The 14,688-nt window shown below is 46.1% G+C and overlaps 1 protein-coding gene across 1 annotated transcript in view; it reads left to right on the forward strand.

Annotated features, from left to right (window-relative positions):
- Positions 1 to 2,781: 2,781 nt before the first annotated feature.
- INSYN1 (inhibitory synaptic factor 1) overlaps positions 2,782 to 14,688 on the forward strand; it is a 125,284-nt gene continuing 113,377 nt past the window's right edge. The window contains exons 1-2 of the mRNA XM_081887821.1: positions 2,782 to 2,884; positions 3,562 to 4,519. Coding sequence (XP_081743947.1) covers positions 4,358 to 4,519 — 162 coding nt within the window. The 5' untranslated portion in view covers positions 2,782 to 2,884; positions 3,562 to 4,357. The remainder of the gene's footprint in view (positions 2,885 to 3,561; positions 4,520 to 14,688) is intronic.

Consider the following 14,688-nt stretch of genomic DNA (forward strand, 5'->3'; position numbering starts at 1 on the left):
TGTAATGGATGGTATTGTTGTTGAGCACCATTTTTTGCACAGTAGATTCTAGGTGACACCAAGATGTAAGAAGGCAGTTCCTTCCATATAATTCAATAAAAATAACACTGGATCTATGGGCATGCTAAAATCCTTCTTAGCTGAATATTATTATTCTTTTACCACTAGTCAGTCCCTGGGTCCATCTGTAGCTCCTTGTGTCCCCTCGGTCTTCAGCCTTGAACCTGGACAATGGGCACAATCCAAGCCCTTTTGCACTGGGCTGGGAGTGTGTGAGGATTGGGTGGAGATTCCAGAGCATAAAGGCTGGCGGGAGTGCCCCAATGGGAAGTGGCAGGAAGCCCCAAAATGAGGAGGGCTGTCTAGAGAGCCCATTTTAGTCTGATGGCCCATTGTCAACAATGTCTAACTTTGACATTCACCATTCAGAGTTTAAAAACACACAGGACTCCTCCAGAATCAAAGAATCATAGAATTGTAGCGTTGGAAGGGACCCTGCGGATCACCTAGTCCAGGGGTTGGCAAGGTTTCTGGCCATGGGCCGGATCACTCCCACGGAGATCGTCCGTGGGCTGGACTGGCACAGTGCGATGCCGGAAATCGCATCTGCGCATGCCCAGACACCCAAAACCGCGCCTGCGCAGAAGCGATTTCCGGCATCTGGACATGCACAGACGTGATTTCTGGTATCTGCGAGTGCGCAGATGTGATTTCCGGCTCTGCTTGGTGAGTCCCTGTGCCACGCCACGCTGGTTTAGCGCAGCGCACAGGGGACTCGCTGAGTGGGCAGCTTGGTTCAGGGGCAACTCGTGGGCCGGTAAAATGGCCTTTGTGGGCTGCATCCAGCCCATGGGCCGCACGTTGCCAACCCCTGATCTAGTCCATCCCCCTGCAATGCAGAAATATTCAGCTGTCCCATGAAGGGATCAAACCTGCAACCTTGGTCTTATCAGTACCACGCTCGAAGCAACTGAGCTATATATTCAGCATCCCGCCCCCCCGATTCGCTTGCACAGAGCTTGCATGGTGGTTAGACTATGTCCATTCATTACTGAGCACTTGTTTTGATCTTTTTGGAGGACAGTTGTATGACAATTGAGAATTCATCCTGAATTTGTTCAGTTTTTTATATGGGATGTTTTGATATCTTCTGATTAATCAGTTCATTTTTATTTTTTCTTTCTTTATTGAATTTATATACCTCCCTATACCTGCAGGTCCCTAGGTCGGTTCACAGAATAAAATCAGAATATAAAATAACAAAACACATAATCAAAACAAAAACAAAAACAACCCAACCCATCTCACACTTTTCAATGAAGTTCCCCATCAATCTCCAAGCTACAAAAAAGGATATATATTTTTCAAAGTGGATTTCTTTCACTGGGGAAAGAGAGCGTTTTAATCCACTTTAATTGTGCAAGCCTGCTCTTTTGACGTGTGTTTCTGTCCCTCCTGGAAGTCTGGAGACACCCACAACCCCCCCCTCACCCCTCCCCAGTTGATCACTTTTGAAGATGGCCGTAGAAATAGTTAAAAGCCAAACAGACGGAAACGTTCTGCTTGCAGCCTGGATTTTTCCAGTACTCTGGCCCTTTAAATCCCCCTGTTCTGCCAAGGCTCCACCCCGTTTTCTGACACAGCACAAGCCAAGCATCTTTAAGCTGAGCAATAGCCGTCAAGCTGGCAGGCTGTGAGGATGCTGGGGAGACCAGGACAGTTCTCTACAGATTACTAGGGACATGGACATGGACCAGGCAGCTACGCACGCACATCCTTGCCGAGCAGCCAGCACAAGACGCTCAAGCACTCTCTGGGAGATCTGACTTGCAAGAGGAAAGAAGAAGCCAACCTCTCTCTCTCTCTCTCTCTCTCTCTCTCTCTCTCTCTCTCTCTCTCTCTCTCTCTCTGCCCACTTGCATGGCTCTCCCTTCAGATGAAGCACTGGGCATCATAAGTCGGACACTAGCATCCCACTGCTGTCAGTCAAGGCAGAACTGGAGAGCTCTGAAGCTTTAAGGAAGAAGAGTGTGCTTCTCTTCTCCTCCCCCCATTCCTTTCTGCCACCGTCTTCCTAGCTTCAGGAAAGGACTCCTTCGCCAGGATGTGAGCAGCATCTGAGCTCAGCTACTTATGGGTCCAAAGGCAGCACAGAAGTGGTCTCCTGGATTGCACTGCCCTGCTGAATAGCTCCAAGGGTGGCCGGCCAGCCGGCTGCTGGCAAGAAGCTGACCTAGCAACATCCTATGCCCTAAAAACAGGGGATGAGGTGGGGGAAAGGACACTGACTTCCTCTTCCTCTTCTTCCTCCTCCTCCTCCTCCTCCACCTCTTCCCCAAGACATCTTCAACTGGAGGAGCCATGTCACCTGTGGACTGGAGACCAGGGCCCTTGGACCGGTGGAGACATTCCCTTCTGCTATGCAGATGGAAAGCCTGCACAGACAGAGCTTCTGAACTGAACTGATTAATCTCCCCAGCTGGTTGGCTAGCTGGCCACGGGGAGGGAGCGGGGGCTTTTTCTCTCTATTCATGCGGGGAGTGGGTACAGTTTCCTATTCTTCCCCCCTCCTTCTCTCTCTCTCTCCTCCATACTTGAAGGAAACCAGAAGGGCAATAATCACAATGCATCCATGTGCAACTGAAGGGTTAATCTGAGAGACGTGGAAGTGTGTGTGCATGTGTGTCGATATCCTGGATTTGATTTTCTTTTTTCAAAAAACTGGATATACCTCACCACTCATGTCCAGGCTCAGCCAGCTTTGGGGAAAGGGAAGAGGACCCAAGAATCTGCTTGTGACATCCAAAGCCATGGAAGGAAGAGAGAGGAGAGGTCCGCTTGGAGCAAGAGGGTTTGACAAGCTTCAGAAGCAGCCGCCTTGCTAGTAAGTTGGCTTTTTAAGTCATCATAGTGGGTTAAAAAGCAGCTGTCCTTTTCCTTTCGCAGAGGATTTTTGAAAATATTATTTTTATGATCCAGTCGAGCCCATGCAGGCACTGCTGTCCGAGGGCCTAGAAGGAGATAGCCTTTACGGGAGGAAATATTTTTTGGGGGGTGGGAGGAATGCTAAAGTTTATATCTGATGGCCAGCAGAAAGAGATGTGCAAGGAATGTGTGAAAATCAGTGTGTGCGCACACACACATACACGAACTATTTGTGTTTGAAGTCTTCTCTTGGTGTGTGTGGGGGGGAGGAATGTGATACCAACATTTTGTGGTCTTGGGGGGCTCCTTGCCCAAATGACTGATCTGTCAGGACAAAGCTTGACCTGCTTGGAAGGTGGTGGAGTTTGTGGGGCAAGACAAAGTAGTGGTCCCAGAGCATGGGTGATCCGTCTCAAGGGATCTCTGCTAATTAGATCGCTACCTGGTGCTTCTCCATGATGAAAAGAGGGTGATGGTCTTCAGGGCTCCCAGGGATTCTGGAGGTTAACACAGGAAAGCCCTGGTCCAAGCTGGTTATTAAGTGATTTAGAAGATTCCTGGCATTTTCCAGATAAGCATCCTGACTACGCTGATTTTCCCCCTCTCTCTGTCTCTCTCTTTTATCCCTCCATGCAGGAAGTGGTGTGGAATTCTTTGTGCTTCCAGCGTCTCACGGGTGCCCACTTTCTATGCTTAAAACCACGTTTGTCATTTTAAGGAGCTTCCTGAGATTCGTAGCAAAGAGACCTCCCAAGCTTGGCTGAGGCTGGAAGTCCTGCATAGCCCCTCTGAGCCCACCAGCAATAGAGATGGCAGCGGTGCCAAAGATCTCCTGTCCCATGGGGGACCCCTCTGCAGAAGAAGTGTGGGGAAACCGCTGAGGCCAAGCAGTAAGGTCCTGCCTCCAGGATCTCCAGAGGATTCTTCAAAGGGACAGTGGTGAACTAACTGGAAGTGATGCTTTCCTTGTTGGGACAGCAAACGTGGCACAGACTGGCGTGGTACATTGGCTTCTTTCTGCACTTTATCTAGACCCAGGCACTTCAGAGCTTGCAGAGTGGAGTGCAAATAATAAAGCCTTGACCCCTTGGGTTGGCTGTTCATGGCAATCCCATACGACCAGCCTTGCAGTCAGATGGTCATACCAGATCTTCTATACTCAACTGGGACAGATGGGGGCTTGTCCGATTCATTCTTTGTTTGATCGCCCCGCAACCGCCCTAGCTTTATTGCCCCGATCCTGCTAGGGTGGGGAGATCGCAAAGGTGGCAGGAGGTGAGCGTGTGGCTGGGGCTTTCTGGGGTAGGGTGGGTGGGCGTTAAGATGTGGAGATCTCCCCAGCCAAGAGGGGCTCCGTGGAGGCACAGTCTGGCTGGGCAAAAGCAGGATGCAACACGCAGCTCTGCCCCAGCTTCCCGGCACCCTGTGAAGGATGAACTCCCGGGGCTTGCAGGATAGGCAGCCCACTGACAACGCTACCGACAGCAGTAACACCAGCGAGAGGGAGCGCATCAGGGGGCGCATGAAAATGGTGATCGGGCAGCTTGAAGGCATCCTGCAAGAACTCAAGGAGGTGGCCAAGGAGCTCCGTGAAGTAAGTGTGGTTGACAGATGCAAATGGGAGTGTGTGGAGTATATCTGGAGTCGTGGGGAGCAGAGGAAGGAAATGAACTGCAAGGGCCTGGTCAGGCTTCTGTAAACTAGTTGAACACAGGCTGGGTGCGGAGCTAGAGAGAGAAAACGTATGTGAATTTTCAGAAGGAGCAGAGAGTTTGTGTATAGAAGAGCCTGCAGGAGAATCCCATGCCTAGCTCTGTTTTTCATCCCTGTTTTCCAAGCCCAGCTCAAATTCTCTGACATTATATTGGTGTGTCTCACTTTAAAGGTCCCAGTTGTTTCTGTGCATGTCTTTATGCTAGTGAACACAATGCACCATAGATGGTGGTGGCAATTTCAAGGTTGTGTAAAGATTCTGTGGGTGCCTATTTTGCTCTCGGTCGTGCTGCAGCATGGGTTATGTAGTCTTTAAATGGTTGCAAAAGGGTAGGCTGCTGCTGTGTGTTTGCCCCCCCCCCCAACAAGCTGAGGCTGGTGCATTTCTCTCTGGGTTGAATTTGATGCCATGGGACATTGTGAGCTTACGGGAGATGCTGGAGCTCAAAAGTGCTAAAGTAATCGCAAGAATGCAACTGCTTTGTCAGCAGGCAGGCATTGTAAGAATGCATAATACTAATTGATTAAGTGAGTAAACAATACCTAGTAGAGCCTTTGGAAGTAGGACAAGTTGGGCCATAATAATTTTCAGAGTGGAATTTCCAGAGTTAGGGCAAAATTGCCGTAACAGCTGCAATTTATGACGTGTATGTGCCTTTGGTGATGATCCTCTTATGGAATGAAACAGAGTAATAAGGTCATGCCACATTCTTAGAAATTGTTTTCTGCGCTGCCCAATGCACCCTCGGGCATTATGTACCCTGTTGTGTAACATAACGGTATCTCACTGGGCCTTTGTTATAGTTAACAGCTTGAGCCCAAATTGTAAGGAACAGCTGCGGTTATGTCTGAAAGAAGCACCTTCTGGAGACCCACTTCAGGCAGGAGATGGGGCAGCATAGATACCCAGACAAAAGTGGCATTTAATGCAGGGTAGGGTACCTCCAGATGTGACTGGACTCTTGCTTCTCTCCGCCTCAGCCAGCATGGCCAAACAATGGGGACAATGCTAGATCCCTCCAGGGCTAATGCTATATAGCTCAGAAACATCTGTAGGGCCCTAGTTCCCTGCCCCTGATTTGGCGGAAAGGCAGGATACAAAGGGCTCCTCCTTATGACCTGTTTACGGGGCATTCATCCTTCTTCGCTTGCACAAAGCTTACATGGAGGTTAGACTACGCCTGGTCTTGACGGAACATTTGTTCTGATTTGTTTGCAGGGAAGTTATAGCACAACGAGCATTCGTCCTGATTTTGGATGGATTTTAGGGTTTTATTTGGAGGGAGGGTTATACATCTTCCCATTAATACCACCCCACACTTTTCCAAACTGCAGCATGCCTGCTTAAAAGGGGAAAAGAAGAAGCTTCACTGCCGTAGGGTAACCAAAGTACTTTAATTGTGCTTTTCTGGTATGCTGTGGAATCCCTCCCACAAATTTAGCCGATAAATAAAAATTGCCAGCAGGACCAGTTTCAGGTTTGGGGGAAACCTCTCAATCAATACTTGCTTGCTATAAATAAATAAATAAATAAATAAATAAATAAATAAATAAATAGTGCTTTTAGATCATTGATAAAAGGTACAACGGAGATGTTTTTAATGTGGGCCAACCTTGTCACCATTTCGTTCTTTCCTCTCCCTCAGGGCCCAATTCATGTCAGTGCCAGTGGTGGTTGGTGCACGTTGGAACTGATAAGGCAGGAGGCAGGGAGGCCAACAGTAGGTGGAGCCAGAGAGCCAATGACAGGCAGAAAAGACTCGTTCTCATTTTGCCCCCACCCCGGTTCCTTCCTGCTGAGTTCCATAAGAGCAGCACTGAGACTAAGGAGGAAGAAGCAGCACCCCCTGGACTGGGTGTAAGAAATCAGGCAAGGAGGGCTGGCTAGATGCAGAATGCCACTGATGGGGCAGCACTCCCTTCGCCCTAATAGATCAGCCTCCACTGGGGACTGGACTAGGATGTTACTATTCCTTCTTCTTGCATCTCTCCAATGGGGCAGGTGAGAGGATGGTGACAGCAAAGGGGAATAGGAGCCAGAAGGCTCTATGAATGGACAGTGGGGCTCCTATCAAGATGTGGGCCTTAGAAGGTTCCCATACATGCTGGCCGCTAATGCCTGCCCCCTGGAAATCGTTCAGCTGAATATGAAATAGTGTTTGCTCCCACAAATGGTTTGACTGTCCATTGCAACAAGAAGGACTTGGAGTTTAATTTGGGTTTCAATTTGGGCTGACCACAGGTCAGGTTTGTAGAACTCAGACCCATTTACAGAACCAGGGTACAAGCTTGGAAGTCACATTGTAGAGGGTGTCTCTGAGGTTGTACGGAGTGCCTTTCCCCTTCATCACTTTTGTAACCACATCCAATTACCACACAGCAAGAATGAAAGAAAAAAGTCTGGTTCGCAGTCAGTTCTGATCATTTTGTTTGAGAACGTAACTTGAGATGGAGTTTTGCAAGGTGTTCATAGCCGAAGAGCTGGCCGCTTGGTGGCCTCTGGGACAGTATTTTGCCAATTGTGCAGAATCTGTCAGTTTTGGTTCTCTTGGTTTCTCAATTTTTTCCAAACTTCAGTTCTCTAGATTTGCAGCAGTTTACCTTTTAGTTTTAATCCTTGTGAAACTTCATCAGCATTTTTGTGTGAATTTCTGCTAATCTACGCATTTTAATATGCAGTTTTGACTAAAGTAATTTGGCAACAATTTTCCTTCATCGCCAGCATTTTTGTATGACTATTCATTTTCACACACACTTTCCCCCAAAACATGCATTTTTGTAAACATTATTTGGTTGCATTGCAAAATTCTGATAAGTGCAAAATTCAAATGAGAGCTGTGTTTCAGTTCACAGATTGCTTCGGGAACTGCAAATTTGATAGATTCAAATCTACATACACAGTGAATCAAATTTCTCCTCCATCCCTACTTGCGAATATTATCTCCTCTATAGGCATCTAAAGGTTAGATCCATCATTCATCCTTTGCATTTTGTTATCTAAAAATCACTTTCTTCTGTGTAGGAGAAGCCATAAAAATGGTGTAATCACAGATGAGTCCAATACATACATATGTGATTTCCATGCATGATAAACTTCTTAAAGCTTTCCCCCCTTCTTCTTCCTGCATGGAAACTGCCTTGTACTAGATCAGATTATTTGTCCATTCAGCCTAGTATTATCCTCTCCAGTTTTCTGAGATCTCAGTTAGAAATTCCCCTTATTGCCTAATACCTGATCCTTTTAACCCAAGACGAAGAGCCTGTGGACCTCCAGGTGTTGTAGGACTGCAACTTCCATCATGCCTGATGATGGGTCATGCTGGCTGGGGCAGGTGAGGGTTCAGAAACAGCAGCATCTAGAGGGACCCACAGGCTTCCTGTTTTAACCAGCTGACCTGGGACTTGGTGCATGGAAAACATGTGCTTCCGTGGTGAACTACAGTCCCCGCACTCACGTGCTTCCTCTGCAGGGAAGATGTTGAAAGGAAAAGGACTCACAGTTTGGAGAGGATGGCTTTGAAAAATGTATTGAATCAAACACTTTGCATTGATTGCATCAAGTGGTGTGATTCCAAGCACATTATGGCCTTTCGTATTCCCTCTCCACTCCTTTCCCCATCATTTCACTGCATAGCTCTCCTTTACTGAATTGTGACCCAGTTCAATAGCATCCAGTTCTAGCATCTGCCTCCAGATCTGGCTATACTGTGTGATGCATTTCTTCCTTGGAAACATGATCTATACATACAATGTCCAATCACTGGAACCTGGATCCATTCATAATTAATTCATTAATTCTTCAATTCATTCATTCATTAAATTTATATACCACCATACACACAGAGGTCTCAGGGCAGTTCTCAGAACATGATCAACATAAAAACACCACAATATATATAATCAAAATAAAAACAACCCAATAACACCCCCCAAAAGTGTTGGGTAATACTTCACCGCCAACCTCCCTCACGCCCAAAACATAAAGTTGAGACCTTGAAGTTCATTCTTGTAAATCTCTGTCTAGTGTCATATCAATCTGATTTTGGATTACTTCCTTCCAAAACAAAGTAATTACTCAGCACGGTGACATAATATTAGAGAAATTAGCCTCTGCCCTCCTACGTCTTCCAGAACTATTCTGCCAAGTTAACCATTTTTCTTCGAATCCGTTAGGAGCCTGATTTACTCATAAGGCCAGCTTCTGTTGGACAGCATTGACATATGACACAACAGTCCTAAATCAAGACCAGTGACTGCTCAGGACCTTTAGCCCAATACAAGAGCTGGCTGCTGGGACAATCAATATTCTCCCCACCACCACCACTCTTCGCACATGTGCCTTTTCTTTTGCAATGCCTACACACACACACAAGTTGCAAAGTGTTATCATTCATCAAGATTCATCTGCCTTCTTAGGATCTCTAGAAATTATGGTTCCAAGTGGGAACACGAACACCGAGGCCGCAGACAGTGCACAAGGTGGCCATTTCAGACATTGCAGCTGCTGTTTTGGATCTATCAATAACAATCTCTCCTAGGACCATTATGCTTAGTGCTGGTATAAAGGTAAAGGGACCCCTGAACATTAGGTCCAGTCGCGGAAGACTCTGGGGTTGTGGCGCTCATCTCGCTTTATTGGCCAAGGGAGCCGGCGTACAGCTTCCGGGTCATGTGGCCAGCATGACCAAGCCACTTCTGGCGAACCAGAGCAGCGCACAGAAATGCCGTTTACCTTCCCACCAGAGCGGTACCTATTTATCTACTTGCACTTTGACATGCTTTCAAACTGCTAGGTTGGCAGGAGTAGGGACCGAGCAACAGGAGCTCACCCCGTCGCGTGGATTCAAACCGCTGACCTTCTGATCGGCAAGCCCTAGGCTCAAGTGGCTTGGTCATGCTGGCCACATAACCCAGAAGCTGTACGCCGGCTCCCTCGGCCAATAAAGCGAAGTAATAATAGTAATAATAATTTATTATTTATACCCCACCTATCTGGCTGAGCTTCCCCAGCCACTCTGGGCAGCTTCCAATCAAGTGTTAAAAACAATATAGCATTAAATATTATAAACTTCCCTAAACAGGGCTGCCTCCAGATGTCTTTTAAAGAGAAGATGGCTGCTTATTTCCTTCACATCTGAAGGGAGGGCATTCCACAGGGCGGGTGCCACTACCAAGAAGGCCCTCTGTCTGGTTCCCTGTAGCCTCACTTCTTGCAATAATGGAACCGCCAGAAGGCACTCGGCGCTAGATCTCCGTGTCCGGGCTGAACGATGGGGGTGGAGATGCTGAGACAAGGGGGGTGGAGATAAGCGCCGCAACCCCAAAGTCGTCCGCGACTGGACCAAACGGTCAGGGGTCCCTTTTCCTTTACCTTTAGGTGCCCATAAATACCTAATGTTGACCCCAATGCTGAGGGCATGGAGCTCACAAAATGAAACCTGGAAGGAGAGGGCAGGTTCTATATGCGCAGCTCTCTATTTTCAGTTGTGAAATGTTGGCAGGCATGACAATGGTGCCAATGGGAAAATACCTTAACGAAATCAACTTGTCATCCTTTCTGGGGCTCCAAAGTTGAATTTGGCCTGGCAAAAGACTTGCAACCACTTGAGACAGCCCAAGAAATGCCACTCAGCGCCTCCTTTGTCCTTGAGAATTTACAGTGATGGCTCTATAGGCTCTTAGCTTACAGCGCCTCACTTTGAAGAAGGGTTCTATATCCATAAGGTCCTTTCTCAGCCTGAGACGCCGTGGCAACTGGGGAGAAATAGCCTCTGAGAACCCCATAAGAGCACCACCAACCACATGGCTGCAGCAGGGGCATATAATGTCTAAAGCTGAAACAACACTGTGCGCAGAAGATGGGAGGGAGACATGGATGGGCACCAGGCACCAGGTTGTGAGCGGGGCACCAATCCTCTGCTCCTTCTGGTCCAAGTTGCAGGTTGTCTAATGCCTATCTTGATGTGAAGGCATTAGGTAAATTCCTACTGGTTTTTATAAGACAGGGAAGGATGGGATTTGGGCAAAGTTCTAACTGAGGTGGTCACTTTATTTCTGAGTTATATCAATTCAGGCAGCAAGTGGAAGCTCACATGCTGGAGGGCTCCTTCATTAAAAAAAGAAAAAAGAAAATAGCTGGCCCCTGCACATAGAAAGCTAGCATGTATTGAAAGGGGTTCTAATCCAGTCTTCTCCCTGACATGCTGGTTTTCTGGGTGCAGGGAGTTATGTCTGGAAATATAGTTAATTGTGTGAACCTTCCTCCTTTCACACACTCACACAGGGCTTGCCTTCTAAGCACAGGTCTAAGAGGTTTTTCATTTGCTGCTCCACTTTCCCCAGGAAAACCCACTCCCCCCCAGAAACCCACTTTCCCTCTGAATCAGGACAAATGTCAACCCATAGAAAACCCAAGTGATGTTTGTTGCAATGCAGTGCCAAACAGTGGGTTTTCCTGGGGAAAGTGTCAGGGCAAAAGAAAAGCTTCTCAGACTCTAAAAAGCAAAGGATGAGTGGAAGGGTGGACAAGCCCGCTCCCCTGCAGTTTGAAGTGGAACAGTCCAGACACTTGTTTAAAGTCACCGTAAGAACCAGGTCTCTGGTGATAGGGATGAATGAAGGTGGATAAATGCAATTCAGATTATCTATTCATAATCTGGTTCTAATACACACCATCCCAACAGTTCAAAACGGCATGGGGTTTAAGGGGGCAGGATACTAGTGCTGTCATTAAAACTCTTCCAGCAGTTGTAATGAACACCAAGACATCTGGGAGTGGGGTTTGGGGGTGTCTGTTTTGTCTCCTTATAATATACACAGTTTGAGAAAATTTAGGCTAGGCTGGGGGTAGCAAGCAGAACTTATCATAAAAGCCTTTGCATCTGTTGTTGGATGCTTGAGTGAGAAAGCTGTCAAGCATTTGATTAGACATGCTCATGACCTCCACAGATTGGGAAAATAGGAAGCTACTTCATACAGTACCAAGTCAGACTATTGGCCCATCTAGATAACTTGTACGGACGCGGGTGGAGCTGTGGGTTAAACCAGAGCCTAGGACTGGCCGATCAGAAGGTCGGCGGTTCGAATCCCGATGATGGGGTGAGCTCCCGTTGCTCAGTCCCAGCTCCTGCCAACCTAGCAGTTCGAAAGCACATCAAAATGCAAGTAGATAAATAGGTGCCGCTCTGGCGGGAAGGTAAACGGCATTTCCGTGTGCTGCTCTGGTTCACCAGAAGTGGCTTAGTCATGCTAGCCACATGACCCGGAAGCTGTACACCGGCTCCCTTGGCCAATAAAGCGAGATGAGCGCTGCAACCCCAGAGTTGGCCACGACTGGACCTAATGGTCAGGGTTCCCTTTACCTTTTGCCTTTACCTAGGTAACTCATACCATTCAACTTTTTCATTTCATTTTTTTAAAAAATATTTTTATTGGTTTTTCATTTTAAAACAAGCAAAACAAACGAACACATACAAACATATATGTTTTCATATCCTCCTTTTCATAAACCTTCTTTCATGGACTTCCCCATACCTTCCCCTCTCTACATCCTTATTTTACAGTTTTTCAGCAACCCCCTGGTCCCATTATATTATTAACTTATTTTTGTGAGTTTCATCATTATTTTATCAAGCAGTTTCAGCTGCAATTCTGCATCTTCCTTCCCCTTGACATTTTAGCACTCAACAATTTTACAACTGTTCTTAAGATAAACTTTAAATTTCTTCCAATCTTCCTCCACCGTCTCTTTCTCTTGGTCCCGAATTCTGCCGGTCATTTCTGCCAATCCCATAAAGTCAATCACTTTCGTCTGCCATTCTTCCAGTGTGGGTAATTCTTGCGTCTTCCAATACTTTGCTAGAAGAATCCTTGCTGCTGTGGTAGCGTACATAAAAAAAGTCCTATCCTTTCTTGACACCAATTGGTCAACCATGCCCAAGAGAAATGCCTCTGGTTTCTTATGAAAAGTACATTTAAGTATCTTCTTAATTTCATTATAGATCATTTCCCAGAAGGCTTTAATCTTTGGGCAGGTCCACCAAAGGTGAAAAAAGGTACCTTCAATTTCATTACATTTCCAGCATTTATTATTGGGCAAATGATAGATCTTTGCAAGCTTGACTGGAGTCATGTACCACCTATAAATCATTTTCATAATGTTTTCTCTTAAGGCATTACATGCCGTGAATTTAATACTGGTGGTCCATAACTGTTCCCAGTCCGCAAACATAATGTCATGACCGATGTCCTGTGCCCATTTAATCATAGCTGATTTAACTGTTTCATCTATTGTATTCCACTTCAGCAACAGATTATACATTCTTGATAAGTTCTTAGTATTGGGTTCTAACAATTCTGTTTCTAATTTTGATTTCTCCACCTGAAAGCCAATTTTCCTGTCCTGTTTAAAGGTCTCCATTATTTGATAGTAATGGAGCCAATCTCTTACCTTAGACTTTATTTCCTCAAATCTCTTTAGTTTGAATTTACCACTTTCTTGTTCTAAAATTTCAAAGTATTTTGGCCAATTTGATTCCATGTTGAGTTTCTTCACTTCTTTAGCCTCCATTGGTGATAACCACCTAGGAGTTTTGTTTTCCAACAAATCCTTATATCGAATCCAGACATTATATAATGCTTTCCTAACCACATGATTTTTAAAACCTTTATGAGCTTTGACCTTGTCATACCATATGTAAGCATGCCAACCAAACCTATTGTCGAACCCTTCCAGATCCAAAATATCAGTATTCTCAAGAAGTAGCCAATCCTTCAACCAGCAGAAAGCTGCTGCTTCGTAATAGAGTCTTAAGTCCGGCAGGGCAAACCTCCCTCTTTCTTTTGCATCAGTTAATATCTTAAATTTTATTCTGGGCTTTTTGCCCTGCCAGACAAATCTAGATATATCTTTCTGCCACTTCTTGAAACAATCTAGTTTATCCACAATCTGTAATGTCTGAAACAAAAATAACATTCTTGGCAAGACATTCATTTTGATCACCGCAATTCGACCTAACAAGGAAAGCTTCAATTTCGACCATATTTCTAGATCTTTCCTTACCTCCGTCCAACTTTTTCATTTCAACAGCTGGAACTCATGTTTTCCAGGATGCACTCCTGGCCACGTCACGTGACCAGTGCCAGGATCTCAGCCTAAAAAAGCACTTTTCTGGGGCATGATCTCGCACAGCACCCCAAAGCACTTTGTGAGATTGTAGCATCCCAAATGGCCACTGTGTTCTTTTGTGAAAACAATGGGATGTCTTATTTTTCAGAGACACTTTGTGAGTAAGGCTAACTATGTTGATTGGCAAGGACTCTCCAGGGTTTCAAAGATAAGTGTTTTCCAGCTGTATCTTGGAGATACAGGGGGTTGGCGTGGGACTTTCTGCATGCAAAGTTTATGCCATCGAGCTATCAAGCTCCTCACAAACCCCTCTTTTTCACCAAGGCTCAGAGCCTCACAGGGCTTGCTCACTAATCATAGAAGCCTTAAAATAAAAAAAATTAAAACCCTATTGCAGGTGTTTCCTTTGTGATGTGATTAGCATCCAGGTCTTGGACGAAGCAAAAGGTAAGGTCTGAAAGCGATTTGATGCAGTGCAACCAACATCTGGAGTCCAAGAACTCCGAGAAAAACTCTAAAAATACTCGTAATTGGCATGCCATTTCCCAATCGAACTGAAGGAAGCTTTGCTTGTCGCTTCGGGAAAGACACTGTCCATGTGTGTGTCAAAACTCAAGAGAAGAGATGCAGCCCTCTATATTTACCACTCATATCTCTGTCAGCAAAATGAAGTGTGCCTACTTCTCTCGTTGCTCCCAGAAGCCAGATTTGTGGCAGGTTTGCCTGATGTGAAATAAGCTCAGTTCAGCAGCCTGGATTTATCCCAGGCGATGGTGCCTGAATTGCCAGGTTGTTTGAAGTGTAATAAACTCCAGATGGACTTTCCACAGCAATAGGTAAAAGCAAGGGAAGGAGCTGTCTGTCCTAAGGGATTAGCTGGCTGCCGACAAACCCTTCAGCTCTGAGACCGGGAGGGTCTGGGC

Source organism: Podarcis melisellensis (genome assembly GCF_964234715.1).
Source record: "Podarcis melisellensis genome assembly, chromosome: 14".
Classification (NCBI taxonomy): domain Eukaryota; kingdom Metazoa; phylum Chordata; class Lepidosauria; order Squamata; family Lacertidae; genus Podarcis; species Podarcis melisellensis.